The sequence below is a fragment of the Mytilus californianus genome, unplaced genomic scaffold (genome assembly GCF_021869535.1).
Source record: "Mytilus californianus isolate M0D057914Y unplaced genomic scaffold, xbMytCali1.0.p SCAF_2, whole genome shotgun sequence".
Lineage (NCBI taxonomy): Eukaryota > Metazoa > Mollusca > Bivalvia > Mytilida > Mytilidae > Mytilus > Mytilus californianus.
Window position 1 is genome coordinate 113,518,793 of NW_026262668.1, and position 18,861 is coordinate 113,537,653.

At 31.5% G+C, this 18,861-nt stretch overlaps 1 protein-coding gene across 1 annotated transcript in view; it reads left to right on the forward strand.

The window, feature by feature from the left end:
- The window catches only part of LOC127730767 (valine--tRNA ligase-like), a 38,632-nt gene that overhangs the window by 9,788 nt on the left and 9,983 nt on the right, over positions 1-18,861 (forward strand). The window contains exons 8-17 of the mRNA XM_052239313.1: positions 1,143-1,251; positions 2,936-3,115; positions 3,831-3,955; positions 6,399-6,502; positions 9,960-10,041; positions 11,009-11,085; positions 13,704-13,794; positions 15,864-15,969; positions 17,478-17,548; positions 18,019-18,144. Coding sequence (XP_052095273.1) covers positions 1,143-1,251; positions 2,936-3,115; positions 3,831-3,955; positions 6,399-6,502; positions 9,960-10,041; positions 11,009-11,085; positions 13,704-13,794; positions 15,864-15,969; positions 17,478-17,548; positions 18,019-18,144 — 1,071 coding nt within the window. The remainder of the gene's footprint in view (positions 1-1,142; positions 1,252-2,935; positions 3,116-3,830; positions 3,956-6,398; positions 6,503-9,959; positions 10,042-11,008; positions 11,086-13,703; positions 13,795-15,863; positions 15,970-17,477; positions 17,549-18,018; positions 18,145-18,861) is intronic.

Genomic DNA, 18,861 nt, shown 5'->3' on the forward strand with positions numbered 1-18,861 from the left:
TCTTGGAGAAGTGAGATTCCATTACCGTTTCGGTTGCATCGTGTTTTCAAGCTTATCACTAAGGAAATTGTTTTATATTCAATAAAAGATGTACTTGCAGTTTTTTCATATGGTATTGTACACAATGTTTATATAGAAAGTTCTTAATAAAAAGGTTTAGACAATACATAGTTGTTATTTATTTATTGATACCATAATGTGTTCTAAATAAAATTTGTTGATTGGGACATGAGGGAGTAGCCTAGTAATATTATCAAGATTATGATGCATTGAATTCATGTGCATCTGCCTCAATTTATTTTTAAAACTCCAGAAAAATATGATGAATTTCACATGACTGGGAATTTAATTTATAACACCACTTGTCATTGTTTTGTAAAACATTATTGAATTTCCAGGACATTTATGTTAGTTGTAGTAAATTGAGATTATCGTTAAAGATTGTAAGTCTATAAATGAATATATCTTTCAATCTCAAGTTAATTGTCCGATAAAGAGCTAATTTCTATCATTTTTTAAAAATATCATCCATATCAACGGAGTGGTCATGAGAAAAAATCCACTGCTGATCACAATCTGGTCGAGTGTCGTACGTTTGCAATCACATTATCTATCAGCTGTCTTTCTACCTTTTATATTTCAATTTTTATTCAATGAATATAATAAATCTACCGTTAATTCCCACCCTTTACCTACCGAATAGCAAAATTGATCGACTCGTGTAGGTAATAAAAATAAAACAAATCAGCTGAGTGATTACGCAACATCCTCAGATGAAAATCATCGTAAAACGATAACTTAAACAGACGGTCAGTTTTCCGTTTCAACAGTTTTGAAAGTTATATCCGAGGATGTTCAAAGTCGCCGTTGTATTTATTTAATTTGATCGTTTACAGTATAATCCTGGGTCGTTTCGAAAATCTCGATTTTCCTTGTCAGCCGCCATTTTTTTTAACTGTGAGACTTGTCAATCACAAGTTGTCTCCCTTTTACCGATTTTGATAGCGATTTGACTTCGCTATGAAGTCAGTCGGCCGGCGAGATTTAGCGATTTTCAAAATTCTTTGGCGACTTAAATCGTCATTTCGCCGGCAAGATTATGGCCTGGGATTAGACAAATCATTAGTCCTTTATTTTTTCAGGTGGATAAGAAAGAATTAACTGGTCGAACATTTTTACCAGTTCCAGGGTATAAAGACAAAGTTGAGTTTGGTGTACTGGTGTCTTTTGCCTACCCTGTTGAAGATTCAGGTAATATGGAATCAGATATAGTCAGTCTGTAAAAGATAGCTTTTGATATAAATACCAAAGAAAACTCTGGCATCAGTAATGCGCCTCTCAAAAAAATATTCATAATCAAATATTTGCTAATCTAGATAAAAGTGCATTATTTTTTCTAAATAGCCATTGCCTGTTTGTTTTAAACACTTTTAAGGACCATAGCAAGCAATAAGTGCTCTCAGTTCAAGATTTTTTCTCACTTTATGCTGTTATAGTTTGTTAGGCCGATTCAGGGATAGAACTAAATTTTAAAAAGGGTCAATTTGAGTTCATCTACAGTTTTGTTAGGAAAAGTGCATAAAAGATTATGGAGAAATCCTTCCAGCCCTCCAGTCTAAACACTGATAATATGAGGGAAATAATTAAATAAGAATTATACAGTTAATAAAAGGGAAGAGAGAAGTAGTTTATCATACTGGTCAGCTTGAAATTTCATAGTGTTTATACTTGAAAAAACTGTAAACTATTGTACACTAAAAGTGGGGCTGGGTTTGAAATTGTACAATACCAGTCTTGTTTTTATTAAACAAAAGGGCTGCTAAAAAGTCACTAAAGTATTATACAGATCTCATTTATACAACCTCTGAAAGTCTTTGAAATGTTACTGAATGTACAAACAAATGTAACTATATATGTGAATGAAAGTATTGATTAATTTACAGGTATTGCATCACAAGTATTCAAGAATTTCATAGTTTACCAAATGGCCGCAGTGGAGGGGCATTAAGTGTTGCCCTTGTCCGTCTGTACATCCCCAACTTAGTTTCCGTTCTCTAACTTAAGTTTTAGTTTTTGCCTTAACCAAATGTTATGAAACTTGTACACAATGCTTATTACCACAAAAACACAGATCAAGTTGGAATTTGGGTGGCGTCACTTTTACCATTCTAGAGTTATGCCCCTTTATAAATGAAAAAATTGCTGAATTTTTCGTTTCCGTTCTGTAACTTTAGTTTGCCTCCACCAAATGTTATGAAACTTATCTTTTTGCCATAAAACACAGATTGAGTTCGAATTTGGATGGTGTCATTTTTACAGTTCTCTAGTCACTTTCTTTTGTCCCTTTATAACTTTATATGCAAGAGGGGGCATCATCTGTGTCTAATGGACACATTCTCCATTTTTTTAATGAAATTATTTAATATTGAACACTCAGTAATGTTTAAAAACATTGAAATATTACAGGAATTGTTTTCTCAACTGGATAATTTATCTGCCTTATGACACTTTTTAAAAATATGACATTGCTAGTTATGTAAAAAATAAGGCATCTGCTTATTTTAATGAAATACTTATAAATTGGACTAGCAACTTTTTTTAGCCTAAGCAAAACATTTGTTCAAAATTAGATTTCTGTGACCTTCTGCCAAAAAAAATAAAATAGGAGAAAGTGCATGTTCAACATGAAATTCTAAAAAGCATTACAAATAGTCTTCACTGTACAATGTTAAATCATGTGGTATGCTGAATCTCTGAGTAAGTGAAAACCATAACACTGTCTATAAATCTATAAATTTATTTTAATAGTTTTGAATTGCTGATATAAAATACCAATGAATATGCAGAATTGCCCTGAATCATCACTGATACAAAATCTGTTTTATATGTGTGTTATGTTTTATGTTAACCTTACACGTTGTAACTATATACTCAGATCAAGAACTTGTTGTGGCCACTACACGTATAGAGACCATGTTAGGTGATACTGCTGTAGCTGTCCATCCAGAAGACAAGAGATATTCACACCTGCATGGAAAATTTGTCAAACATCCATTTGTTGATCGTCGTATGCCAATAATTTGTGATGACTTTGTTGATATAGAGTTTGGTACAGGTACGTTGTACAGTGAGGTGGAGAAAAATTAAATGTGTGGTTTATATGATTTGTTTGTTTCAATTTTTTTAACAATTTGTATTTATGGATTTATCATATACAATATTTTATGTAAGAACAGTCTGGTATATTCTATTTTCTGGTCTTTAGTTCACCAAAATTCATTGTCAATTTTATTAATTGTTGGGCATAAGATTTTGGCGTTTACAAAAACTACAGCATACATATTTTATCAAGTTAAAAAGTGTATAACTCATCAGGAATTAAAAATGAAACCAGTATGAAGTTCAATTATGTATATATGACATATTTTTATTGATTTCTTAAGTTAATGAATTCAAGACAGCAGTGGATTTTTCTAATGGAAGTTATCTTAGAAAACATCAAGATCTTGTTACATTTCCTAATACTGAGGATAATTTCAAACCCAATTAAATTATGACTTAGAGTATATTGATCACATCTATTACAACAAATCTAATTTGACTCTTGATTCATATACCGGGTAGGACAGTTTAAATGAAAACTGAAGTCAGTGATAAACAGTAAACTTTTGTAATGCTTGTCATTATTTCCTGTAAATTTTTCTCTCAATAATATCACATTGTTCTCAAGTTCTTGATGAATAGTTACATTATCTTTCGATTTTCTTGTGTTAAAAAAATAAATTTATTGTCTGACTGAATTTATTAAAAAGTTATTTCTTCAATTTTAGGTGCTGTGAAGATTACACCTGCTCACGATCAGAATGATTACGAGTGTGGAAAACGACACAATTTACCATTCATTACAATGATTGATGATGAAGGGAATATATCTGCTGATTGTGGAGAATTTAGTGTATGTACACATGGCTTTTAGCTTTTCAAATTCTTATATGAAATACAGGTCAGCTTTGATTTTCTCTGTTTGTAAAATTATGTTTCTCTTGTGGAACATTATATTATATGTATTATAACTTTGTAATTTTGCCTCCTTTAATTAAGGGGAATTAGTTTCAAACTTGGGAGCTGAATCATTTTCATTTTTTCAGCAAAATTTATGAAATACAGTACCTATTTTGTGTAATGTATCCTCCTAAAGTGTTGAAACCAGAAAGATTGCACAATTGTTATGCAATAGTTGTGCACCTTTGATTTCGCTATTGCTTTAGGTTTTTTCCTTTTTTTTCTCAGATTTTGTGACTTGGTCATTCTTAGCAAAATTTAAAAAAAAAATGGTACCTGTAGTTGTAAAAGATCCCTATGTGTAGTTTTATGTCATGTTTTATTTTTCTGATTTTAAGTCCTGTTATAAGATATGATTATTAAGATGACCATAAACATAAAAGTCAGATGATGAACATTGGTTATCTTGTTAACAATTTTGACTCTTGATACTGTATATACTTACTTTAATGAAGATATAAAAAAGAAGATGTGGTATGATTGCCAATGAGACAACTCTCAACAAGTGACCAAATGACACAGAAATTAACAACTATTGGTCACCGTACGGCCTTCAACAATGAGCAAAGCCCATACCGCAAAGTCAGCTATAAAAGGCCCCGAAATGACAATGTAAAACAATTCAAACGAGAAAACTAACGGCCTAATTTATGTACAAAAAATGAACGAAAAACAAATATGTAACACATAAACAAACGACAACCACTGAATTACAGGCTCCTGACTTGGGACAGGCATATACATACAGAATGTGGCGGGTTTAAACATGTTGGTTTAGTAAGAGTTTCAAGTCGTAAATGGTGCTGCAATACTGATATGATTTATAACATACTATTCTTAACTTCTCTGTTTATAAATAAATAAATTATGTCCCACGTCTCAGGGCTAATCAGCCTTTATAGATGAATTTGGCAATTTACTGTCCCTTTTGGTTATATAGCTCTTCACATATTCAGGTATGTAAGATCATTTTTAAAACAAGAAAAGAGTTTTGGATGTACGAAATTTAAAAACTCTTATTATACCCCATGCAACGAGTTGTGGAGGGTATAATGTTTTTGACAAGTCCGTCTGTCCTTCCGTCTGTCCGTCCGTCAGTCCTGTTTCTTGTCATGGCAACTCCTCTCAAACCACACAACAGAATTTCATGAAACCTTTTCAGATAATAAGGACATACTACGTAGATGTGCATATCGACAGGAAATTACGATTCAATTTTTTTCCAGGAGTTATGCCCCTTTGAACTTATTTGCCCAATATACTACTGCAACCTTTTGTCATCGCAACTCCTCTCAAACCACACAACAGAATTTCATGAAACCTTTTCAGATAATAAGGACATACTACGTAGATGTGCATATCGACAGAAATTACGATTCAGTTTTTTTCCCAGGAGTTACGCCCCTTTGAACTTATTTGCTTCAATATACTACTACAACGGTTTGTCATTGCAACTCCTCCGAAACCACTAAACAGAATTTCATGAAACCTTTTTAGATAATAAGGACATACTATGTCGATGTGCATATCGACAGGAAATTATGATTCAATTTTTTTCTAGGAGTTACGCCCCTTTGAACTTATTTGCTTCAATATACTTCTGCAAGAGTTTGTCATTGCAACTCCTCTTAAACCACACAACAGAATTTCATGAAACTTTGTAGATAATAAGGACATACTATGTAGATGTGCATATCGACAGGAAATTATGATTCAATTATTTTTTTCTTATACAATTTTTTTTTCTTACAGTTATTTTATTTCTCCAGTGACAATATGGGGACGTGGGGTATGTGAGCGCGCTCACTAAGGTTCTTTAATTTACATTTGCACAGATATGGTACTTAAATTGTCTCAAATGATAAAACAAAAAGGTGTCAAGAGAATTAGGTTCAATTTGCTGTGAATTAGAAAGGCTGGCTTTAATTATTTTGTCTTGGGTAGTGTTTTGCTGTTCAAGGAGCATTTGTTTTACTTCTAATTTTTTTGTAGCTATTTTTTTCATTACAGCATAAATCACCTCATGTCATTCTTATGTTACTGTAAATTCAGAAATTATTGATATGTTTTTATTAATGCGAATAATGCGACGGGATGAGTATCGCAATAACAAGAACTTGCATTCTGATAACTGAAATATAGACCTGTTTGCACTTTTTTCGAAATTGCAATAATAAAACGCGCATTTTTGTCCATTCTTGAAAAATCGCAATAATAAATGCACGCAATAATTTCTGAATTTACAGTAGTTATTGGAGATTACAAACCAAAGTTAAGAGTTATACATTTCTTTGCTAACAAAAAGCTATAAGATTTACACAATTTGTTGTCTTCAGGGAATGAAAAGATTTGAAGCTAGGAAAGCTGTGTTGAAAGCTCTAAAAGACAAGGGTTTTTACAAAGAAACAAAAGATAACCCTATGGTTGTTCCAATCTGCAGGTCAGTGTCATTTTTTATCAAGTAGACTCCACCTAATCGGATATCAGCTAAACGAATACATAGGCTATTGTAATATTATTTCAAAACACCAAACCCTTCCCTAAACGTTTAATGTTAATTTTATCATATAATCCAATATCGGATAAAAGAATATATCAGCAAATAAGATAAGAATATTCAGGAAATTTTGTTCAAAACCATGCACAATCGGATATTTTCAATATTTTTCTGACAGGAAACGGACCTGGAAGTTACGCAATTACAATCTTGCAGACAAGAAAATTTTGTTTTTAATTAATAAAAGGAACTATTTCTTAATAAAGTGTTGTCTTTATTCATTGTCTTCCTTTGTACAAAAAATGTAATGCGAATTAGATGCCCTTAACATGCAATTTGAATTTATTTATAAAATATACGGTACAAGAGAAATACGTTGGGAAAATTTTGATAAAACTCTTAAGTGCTCACAGAATCAGAAATATAATTTAGACTGAATGTACCTCCTTCTGAATAATTTATTGCAATATACATATCCTGTTTGCCAAGAGAAATCTGACTTTTGTCAGATATAATTTTGTAACATTGTAGGTTTGACCACATGTCATGGACGCCATTTTCTTTTGTTTACAAAATGTGAGGAAGCCTCTAGAACCATGACCAAAACATCAATAGTCTTCAGAAAACTTTAACTTGATGCAATAATATTTTTTATTAAGTATGATTATCTTCTTTGATATTCAAAGAAATTTGATTATTCAAAGAAATAAAATATATAACAAATTCGATTTCAGTTTAGAGACAGAACATGCTATAATCTATTTATAGCCCGATTGGCTTACCTGTGATTTTACCACATACAAATGTAAATACGGATATTACTTCGTATATAAAACAGATAAAGACACATACTATGGATGGTAGATATTTATTCACATAAATATTTCTGGACATTTGATTTATTTAGTCCCCTACCGACGAAGTCGAAGGGGACTTTAGGTTTGCACTCTGTCCGTCTGTCCATCCGTCAGTCCGGCAAATCAGTTTTCCAGACTTTTTTTCTTCATGCTTGAAGATATTGATTTGATATTTGGTGTATTGTTTTATCATGACAAGTTACAGGTCATGTTTGATTTTCAAAATTTTAGCTTTTCTCCTTGTTCAGTTAAAGCCCTTTCCCTAGAATTAAATTTTTGATGAAATACTTATTAATTACTAGATTTCTGTTCAAAAGGGAATTAACTCATTTTTATAAGACCGCAAAAAAAATTTTGGGATCGTATAATGGTATGATGTCGTCGTCTGAGTTGTCGTCCGAAGACATATTGGTTTCCAGACAATAACTTTAGTTTAAGTGAATGGATCTCTATGAAATATTTTAAGAAGGTTCAATACCATAAAAGGAAGGTTGGGATTGATTTTGGGGATGATGGTCCCAACCGTTTAGGAATTAGGGGCTCAAAAGGGGCCCAAAACAAGCATTTTTCTAGTTTCAGGATAATAACTTGTGTATAAGTATTTCGATTGCTTTGAAATTGTACGACAATGTTTAATACCACAAGTAGAAGGTTGGGATTTATTTTAGGGGTTATGGGGCCTACAGTTTAGGAATTAAGGGCCAAAACGGGGCCAAAAACAAGTATTTTTCTAGTTTCAAGACAATAACTTGTGTGTGAGTGTATGGATCTCTCTGACATTGTACCACAAGGTTCCATATCACAAAGGGTAAGCTAGGATTGAGTTTGGGGTTAATTGCCCAAATATGTAGGAAAAAAGGGCCAAAAACAAGCATTTTTCTAGTTTCCAGACAATAACTTGTGTTTATGTGTATGGATCTCTCTGAAATTGTACTACAAGGTTCCATACTACAAAGGAAAGGCTGGGATCAAGTTTTGAGATTATTGCTCCAAGGGGGGTTTCAAAAAATTTGGGGGATGTTTTTTCCAATTTTTTTAGAGGATTCATATTTTTTTTCAAAATTTTTCAAATTTTGAATTTTTGAAAAGTTTCAAGAAGAAATCTTCAATTGCACAGTATTGCGCAATAGATTTGTAAGATTTTTGACCACATTTATTTTGTGTCAGGAATCTATATTATGTCAAAAATTTGATCACAATCCAAATTCAGACAGTATCAAGCTTGAATATTGTGTCCAAATTTGTACCAACTGTTCAGGGTTCAACCTCTGCGGTCGTATCAGGCTGCGATCAGTGAAGCATTTTATTTAACTTTCTGAATTAAATTTTTGATGAAATACTTATTAATTACTAGATTTCTGTTCAAAGGGAACTAACTCATTTTTTTTTAAAGTTTTTAAAAGACATTGTAGATAAATGACATTTTGGATTTTTTTCCTTTTCTTTAGTAAATTGTTTGAAGAATTTAGTGGTAGGTTTGCTCCATTACAATGAATTTTTAACCGGTAGGGGACTATGTATTGCCATGCAATACTCACAGAATGCTTGTTTTAATAAATATAGGATTTAAAAACTGAAAAACAAAAATATGAGCATTACATAACAAACATCGTAGTGATGAATCTGATAAAAATAACTCGAACCCTTTTATATATATAGCAGTGGTCATGGCTAATTACATCTCAGGATTAGGTCAACTCATTATTGCAGAATATTCAATGAATATACATTGATTGTCTAATTGAAAATATCGGATAATGAGATATATATTTTTTGCTGACATTTTGGGTATCCGATTTGCCAGAGTCTTCTGTACTGAATAGCAAGATTAACACTGGATTCACTGTGTCCGCCATATTCTGCAGATAGTCTTTTGATTGTCCCCTTTTTGGAGTGAACCGCCATGGTGGAAGCGTGTTCGCCTGAAGTGTGGGAGGTTGTGGGTTTGAACCCCGGCTGGGTCAGACCAAAAACTTTAAAATTGTTATTTGCTGCTTCTCCGCAATTAAAGAGTAAGAGCAAAGACTGGTTGGCTCGGAGTCAAAATAATGTGTCTGGGAAAGTTGACATGTCTTCTTGCGGACTGTTACCTTGTTAGAACGTTAAAAAACCGGCTCAGCATGTCGTTCAAGTACAAAGTAGAATTAATATTCATATAACATAACTATGTTCTCGTCCTGAATATGCATATTAAATTTGCCACTGGACATTAAGCAGCCATCCATCCATCAATCCTTATTGGAGTGTGTTGGATGAACTCTCTTTTAGATTGATATAACCATCAATAATGCAGAAAAAACCCACAAAATAAAACAAAAAAAATATTGGATTAGATTATTGAAATGGTCTTTATTCTAAGAATATTGAGTAAATGGCTGATCTTCAAATTTGCAATCTGAAAATTTCATAGTCCTTTAGTAGATTAACATTTACATTTGTCATTCCAGAGCTATACCATTAAAATAAATAAAAAAAATTAAAAACCATTATTATAATTATTCTTTACTTTTGTAATTCTGACAAAACTTTTTTTTTATTTACAGTCGATCTAAAGATGTGATAGAACCTTTATTGAAGCCTCAGTGGTATGTCAGTATGCAGAGTATGTCAGAGGCAGCTGTTAAGGTTAGTTAGTCAGAGGCAGCTGTTAAGGTTAGTTATGTCAGAGGCAGCTATTACGGTTAGTTCTCTGACAGCTGTTAAGGTTAGTTATGTCAGAGGCAGCTGTTAAGGTTGTTATGTCAGAGGCAGCTGTTAAGGTTGTTATGTCAGAGGCAGCTGTTAAGGTTAGTTATTGGCATCAATCTTTAATGCCTATCAATTTTAGATAGAAGCATGAATGAATTTGTTGTTATACCCTCTTGGAGTGGTTGGTATACTGCAGTGATATTGTCAATTCATTCCTCTATATGTTTTTAATATTAATTATATATTAATAAGCTTTTAATATTAATTATATATTAATAAGCTTTTAATATTAATTATATATTACTCAGCTTTTGAATTAAGGAATATTTGATATTTGGTCCAGCACTTTATAATGTAGAGTTGTACTGTACCATAAAGGACAGGATGCAAGAAGGGCCTTATTTTGCCTAACTATTAACTGAAATTTTAACTTTTGATTTAAATCTGTTTTAAAGTTGAGGTTATACAAAATTATAAACAGGTAGTTTTTTAATCGTTGCATCACAATGAATGTAGTTTTGACACTTTTTGGGAAAAATACATTGATTTTGGTCAATATTTAAAAAAAATGTTGATGGCAAATATATTATCAAGATTTATAAAAGTTGACACTGAGGAAAGTACTTTATGGTAAAAATCTATATAAGTCAATCCTTTTTTACAGAAAAAATGTTGTTCACAACCCTTTAAAGGAACAAAACGTTTTTTCCTAAATAGTAATATTGACCTTCAGATTCACTTCATATAAACCACATTTTCAGGATGACTTATGAAATTTAATGAGAAAAAGACAATATTAAAAATACTTATCATGTTGAAAAATACTGTAAGATTTAATAGAAGCCCAAGTACCATTAAATGATCAGAAAAGTTCTGCATAATAATGAGTGTATAAATATTGCAGGTTGTTAGAGATGGGGAGCTAAAGATTATTCCAGAAATGCATATACAGACTTGGAACAAATGGCTAGAAAATTCACGGTATGTATCTTCATCATTAAGCTATATATATGTTACTTGTCAATGAGGATGGAGAAACATTAATAGATAAGATAAATAGTGTGGTAGTTTGTATACATAATCTATTGTTTTATTCAAAGACTTCCAAGTTAAGTTATGGCAAAATATGTGTGCCTATTATACTTTTTGAGTGACATCAAAAAGTCTTTGGGTTGTACAATTGGACACATGGTAACATGGAACTGCTTTGTGGTATTTATTAGTCGTCGAAGGGGACTTTAGGTTTGCACTCCGTCCGTCTGTCCTACTGTCCGTCTGTCCATCCGTCAGTCCGGCAAATCAGCTTTCCACACTTTTTTTCTTCGTTCTTGAAGATATTGATTTGATATTTGGTATATAGTTTTATCATGACAAGTTATAGATCAAGTTCGAATTTTGTTCCGGTCTGATGATTTAGTCCAGAGTTATGGACCATATCTGATGTTAGAGTACTATGTTAAACCATATTTCTGTACAAAGGGAGATAACTCATTTTTAAAAGACATTCTTTGTTAAATTATTTGAAGAATTTTTTGACAGGTTTGTTTGTTATTTAGTATAAACTAACTTTCTGAATGCTATATATAAAAAAAAATTATGAAGAGAAATCCTTTAATTAAATAATAATCTATTTTTATTAATGTATATATTTCAATACATTACATTGTGTAGATAAAAGTTGTTGACATTTTATAGATAAGTTACAAATCTATATTAGTTTGTGACAAATGAAAGAAAAAAATATTTGGAACTATTAATTATATCTCATTATTATTTGAAAATAGATACACACTGTATTACATCATATCTAATTTTAGAGAACTATTAATCATATCTAATGTTTTTTTCATCATGCTTATAAGATATTGATTGGTAATTGGTATATACATGTAGTTTTATCATGACAAGTTACAGATCAAGTTCAAATTTTTGTTTCGGTCTAATAATTTTGTGCAGAGTTATGGTCCTTAGACTTGAAAAATTCACTCATATAATCAGTTTTCCACACTGTTTTTAGTCATGCTTGAAGATATTGTCATGGTATTTACTTTTGACACCATGACAAGTTACAGAACAAGTTCGCATTTTGTTCCAGTATAATGAATTTTTACCCGGTAGTGGACTTTGTATTGCCATGCATTACTCTCAGAATATTTGTTTTATAAGAACTAGTGTTTTTACCTTTCTACAGAAATGAAGATGTCATACTTAAAAGGGGAATTAATTGCAATTAGTTGAATTGTTTGTTTTTATCTTGGTAGATAAGGGTTCTAAATTAAAATTGATAGAATTTTTCAATAATTTGTCAAATTGTAGTTTATATCATATAAAAATATGAAGATGTGGTATAATTGCCAATGAGTCAACTTTCCAGAAGAGACCAAATGACACAGAAATTAACAACTTTAGGTCACCGTACGGCCTTCAACAATGAGCAAAACTCCTACCACATAGTCAGCTATAAAAGGCCCTGAATGCTTTTTTATGCCCCCGCCGTAGCAGAGGGGGCATTAAGTTTTACCCTTGTCCGTCTGTACGTACGAACGTACGTCCCAAAATTGGTTTCCGTTTTCTAACTTTAGTTTGTCTCAACCAAATGTTATGAAACTTATACACAATGCTTATTACCACAAAACACAGATTAAGTTTGAATTTTGTTGGCGTCACTTTAACCATTCTAGAGTTATGTCCCTTAAGAAATGGAAAAATTGCTAAGTTTTTATTTTCTTCTAAATATCAAGTTATTTTTAAAATTGGAGTTATCTTCCTTTGTCCATGATTATAGTCGAATCAACTACAATCAATGCTTTATACAATGCAATGTTTAATTTGACTTCCACTGATAAAACACCGATCAAGTTGAATTTGGGTAGTGTCACTTTAACCATTATTGAGTTATGCCACTTTATAAATCGAAAGATTGCAAAATTTTTAGTTTACATTCTGTAACTTAAGTTTGACCCAACCAAACATTATGAAACCTATACACAATATTCATTACCACAAAACTAAGATCAAGTACAAATGTTTTGTTTCCGTTTTCTAACTTTAGTTTGCCTCAACCAAATGTTATGAAACTTATACACAATGCTTATTACTACATAATACAGATTAAGTACGAAATTTGGGGGCGACACTTTTACCATTCTTGAGTATGTCCCTTTATAAACATAAAAATTGCTGAATTTTTCGTTTCCGTTCTCTAGCTTTAGTTTGTCTCAACCAAATGTTATAAAACTTATACACAACCGTTCTAGAGTTATGCGTGTTTACAAATAGAAAAGTTGCTGAATTTTTAGTTTCTGTTCTCTACTTAAGTTAACCTCAACCAAATGTTATGAGACTTACACACAGTGCTTATTACCACAAAACTCAGATCAAGTTCAAATTTGGGTAGCGTCACTTTTACCGTTCTTCAGTTATGTCCCTTTATAACTATATGATATGCAAGTGGGGGCATCATCTGTGGACACTATCCACATTTATTTACAATCTAAGATGGTGGAAGACACTTGATTTACATTCACTGATATGTAGCAACTTTTAATGAACTGTGTTAATTGATTTCAGTAATACAGACATTTTTATGTATTTTTCAGTGATTGGTGTATTTCACGACAGTTATGGTGGGGACATCGTATCCCAGCATACTTTGTTACTATAAATGATCCCAGTATACCTGCAGGTTCTGTAAGTATAGAGCATACTTTGTTACATTAAATGATCACAGTGAACCTCCAGTTTCAGTAAGTGGAGAATATTAGTCAAATTTGGCATCAATTATTGTTAAAAGCTGTAAGCAGTGAAAATTGCAATTGTCTCTGTTGGCTTCCATGCATTGGTCATTAAGGTGTAATACCACCAAATCATAGTACGTCACATCCGGTTGCATACGAAAATAGGTCGAAAAAAAATATTCCCTTGAATTTGACAGTTGCAGGTAATTGATCCTACATTTCATTGCAGTAAAACATTTCTGAGTCATAAACATATATCTTGGGTATTTCAAAGCACCATTATTTCTTTATTTGGGGTTTCTATAGAATATTTTGGAAACTTGAGGTTACATGGTTACTAAAGCTTGTACACAGGTTAAAAAAGGGGGGAAATTTGATTGGTTAACTTCCAGTGACGGTTATTTTCTTATATGCAATGAAATGTTATGTGAAATTTTTTCTATAGTACTGGACAGGATAAATCTTTACTCATGCCAAGTATTTCTTTATTTGAAACAAAGATAAATTCTGCACAATTTTTTGAAAAGTGCAAATTTAACAAAGACTAATAGGGGAAAATCAATGGTGGTATTACACCTAATATGGGAAGCTGTACATGCACCTTTGACCTTGTGAGTACTCTCATGTGTTAAAATTTCTTGCTATTTAAGTGAAATATTACAAATAATGAAATATTCTGAGTGGATTGAGTCTCCAAAATACATTTTATGAGAAAATTTCCTTGAAATAGGACTTTACCATGAATATTAGTTGACAGAACAAGCCATACTTAGAGTTTTGGGGAGCTTTTTCTCCTTATTTCTTATATTCTGCTGTACTAGAAAATTTTTCCTAAGAAATACTTTAATAAATATATAGTTTTAAGTAAATGAAATTATTTTTAAAGCAGTAACAACAAATTATTCACCAAAAAAGAAGTTTTTTATGTCCCTCTCTGGAACGCGGCGTAAATTTAATTTTTACGTAAGGACTTATTGAAACCTCCTTGGAGACAGTAAACTTTTATACGGATAGTTCATTCAGCTTGAATACTTCAATTAATCATTTATAATAACATTTCTATCATAAATGAGTGAAAGTTACCCCAAAATTTTTATTTATTGGCCTAAAAAGTAGAAATTTTGAGGAAATGAGAGGTATAAATGGACCAAAAGAGACCTTATAAAGAAGACAAAGAGGTCCATTAGTAGTATTTATCATCCTAAAGTCATCTTTTGTATCATATTCAACTGTTTGTAGGCAGATGAGATAAATATTTGATCATTTATTGGTCCACACTATATTCTATCATGATGCGGCTTGGTTTGGATTTTTCGAAGAAATTTTGCTCGAATCGCTGTAGATGTCGTCTTACATTATACTAGATTTTTCTCAAACTATTGAACTGATTATGACAAAACTTGACAGGAATGCTTGAAATAACCAGTATTACAAAGGAAAAAAGTCACATTCAGTTTATTTAACAAAAAAGTCTTCTTTAGGTGTAATACCACCAAATCATAGTACGTCACATCCGGTTGCATACGAAAATAGGTCGAAAAAAAATATTCCCTTGAATTTGACAGTTGCAGGTAATTGATCCTACATTTCATTGCAGTAAAACATTTCTGAGTCATAAACATATATCTTGGGTATTTCAAAGCACCATTATTTCTTTATTTGGGGTTTCTATAGAATATTTTGGAAACTTGAGGTTACATGGTTACTAAAGCTTGTACACAGGTTAAAAAAGGGGGGAAATTTGATTGGTTAACTTCCAGTGACGGTTATTTTCTTATATGCAATGAAATGTTATGTGAAATTTTTTCTATAGTACTGGACAGGATAAATCTTTACTCATGCCAAGTATTTCTTTATTTGAAACAAAGATAAATTCTGCACAATTTTTTGAAAAGTGCAAATTTAACAAAGACTAATAGGGGAAAATCAATGGTGGTATTACACCTTAACAGCTGTATTAGAAAAAACACACATTGGCTGTTGGAAAAAAAATATGTTAAAATAATGTATTACAAATTGCAGGATACTGATGAGAATTACTGGATTGTTGCCAGATCAGAAGAGGAAGCTAAACAGAAAGCTGCAGATAAATTTGGTGTTGCTGTAGAAAAGATATCATTGCAACAAGGTAAGTAGTTCTGGTCAGATAAACAGAGAAAAGATATCATTGCAACAAGGTAAGTAGTTCTGGTCAGATAAACAGAGAAAAGATATCATTGCAACAAGGTAAGTAGTTCTGGTCAGATAAACAGAGAAAAGATATCATTGCAGCAGGTAAGTAGTTCTGGTCAGATAAACAGAGAAAAGATATCATTACAACATGGTAAGTAGTTCTGGTCAGACAAACAGAGAAAAGATATCATTGCAACAAGGTAAGTAGTTCTGGTCAGATAAACAGAGAAAAGATATCATTGCAACAAGGTAAGTAGTTCTGGTCAGATAAACAGAGAAAAGATATCATTGCAACAAGGTAAGTAGTTCTGGTCAGATAAACAGAGAAAAGATATCATTGCAACAAGGTAAGTAGTTCTGGTCAGACAAACAGAGAAAAGATATCGTTGCAACATGGTAAGTAGTTCTGGTTAGGTAAGCAGATCCTGCTCCACATGTGGCACCCTTGTGTTGCTTATGTTTAGTACAAACCCGGTGATAAGTCTAAATCGGTAGGTCTCATTTGGGGAAAAGGGGACAGGATTGTAGTTACGACAATTTGTAAGTGATGTTCAGATTTAACATTATATAAATAACACATAGCTGAGAGGGTGATAGAGCAGATTGTTACCCTGAGAAAACATTGTCAACTGAGGCGAAGCCAATGTTGACAATGTCTTTTCGAGGGGTAACAATCTGCTCTATCACCCTCTCAGATATGTGTTATTTAATTTATTATACTGAATGTTCTGTTATTACTGTTGATTAAATTTCAAATTCAAAGTAATGAACTATGACATCTTGTACATAACAACCATCCGTATTTAATAAAGTGCACACTTGATCAAGCGTCTCCGTGAAGGGTAATAGAGTATTTGCCATAGGATAGAGTCGTATTTAATAAAGCGCACACTTGATCAAGCGTCACCGTGAAGGGTAATAGAGTATTTGCCATAGGATAGAGTCGTATTTAATAAAGCACACACTTGATCAAACGTCTCCATGAAGGGTAATAGAGTAAATTAACACCCTCGTATTAGCCAATCAAAATATGGCATTTTAACGTGAAGTATAATAAATATTGAATGATCTTCTTTAATATACAAAGATAATTTTTCGATGTTTTGATTCAGAGTATGAGGGAACAAAATACAAGTACAGAAAATACTAATTTAATAGTAACTTACAAAGCATTAAATACTGTCAAGGAAAATAAATGGGTATTTAATTATTGACATAATTCTTCATGGAAAACAGACATATACTATGGTTTACTATCTGTCAGAACAGTTTTATGGTTAAAACAAAAGAAATTTAAGAAACTACATGTATCTATTAAAAAAATTACTGATAAAAAAAGTTTTAATTATGGCTTCTAGATTTATGTTTATCTTGTGTCTTGTTAGACCAGGTATTTGCCCCCGACAAATGCAATGTATATTATTTTTTAATTCATAACTAATTCACTCTACATCTTTTTTGTAGATGAGGATGTGTTGGATACATGGTTTTCATCAGGAATATTTCCTTTCTCGATATTTGGATGGCCAGATCAGGTAATTGTTAGCTCAATTGACCCTTTTTATGTGCTGTTGCCATCATTTTGCTTTGAAAGTTCTTCTTTGAAACCACTAGACTATTTCAAACCATATTTAGCCACAATTTTAGTTTAAGTTTTAAAACAAAATTGTGAATGGTGGTAAAATGGAAAAAAGTAGTTAAACATACAAAAATAACCTGTAGAAATTAAGCTTATTTTTAGGTCAGATTAAATCAGATATCAATATGAATGGAAAGATCTTAAAGAGGCAATTTTGTCAGTTTTGATTTTTAAGTACCCTTAATATAAAACATATTATCCATTTATTTGTATAAATGTACAAAGTAATGACAAGGAATTGAAATTTATTGTGATGCACTGATTTTTCAACAAACCTTGATATTAAATTGGAATCCATGATTATTTTTGTAAAACCTAATTAAGTGTTTATTATCTGCCTTATTTCTGTTTATTTATATGTTGTAGACAAAAGAACTAGAAGCCTTTTATCCGGGAACGTTACTAGAAACTGGACATGATATTTTATTTTTCTGGGTTGCCAGGATGGTGACAATGGGACTTGTTTTGATGGGAAAACTGCCATTTAAAGAGGTAATTATTATAAATAATGATTTATATGTTTAAAGTGCAAACTATGAAAAATTAAAATATAAGTTTTATCATGAAATCTTTGCTTGATTTTAATGATGAAATCAATACAATACAATATCTTTATTCTCATAACCATTGCAGATACATAGGTACAGATAGAGTGCAAAATATGTACAGGAATAGGCATCTATTTACAAACATTACATACAAAACAGTGGTTCAAAATAAATGTACATTTTAACAAGAAGGACCCACATGTTTGTTTACACACTTTATAAACTTGCATAATCAAATTTCAATTTAAAAAATAAAAACACACTATCACATTTGAATAATTGTGGCAAAGTTCATGGTTTTTCTACGTATAATGATAAAAGAAAACAATATTTGGATAAGAAATTAGATAGGAATTGTCATAACTTATTAGCTATTGAAACAAAAAATAATATAGAATTGATTGATAATTGTTTGTTTAATATTCCAGTGTCAAATATTTCATGCATGTTCAGGTACTTTCAGGAAGACAAAGTATGAACAGACATACAAACAAATACAACACAAAACCACATTAAAAGTTATTTCCTGACTGCCAATTATTGTACATTTTTAGAACAAAATAAATTTTAAGAGTTCAATACATTGATCATAGCATTTCTTTTAAAACAGCTAATAATTTTCTGGAATAATAAAATTATACAATCATGGCCTTAATCAAAT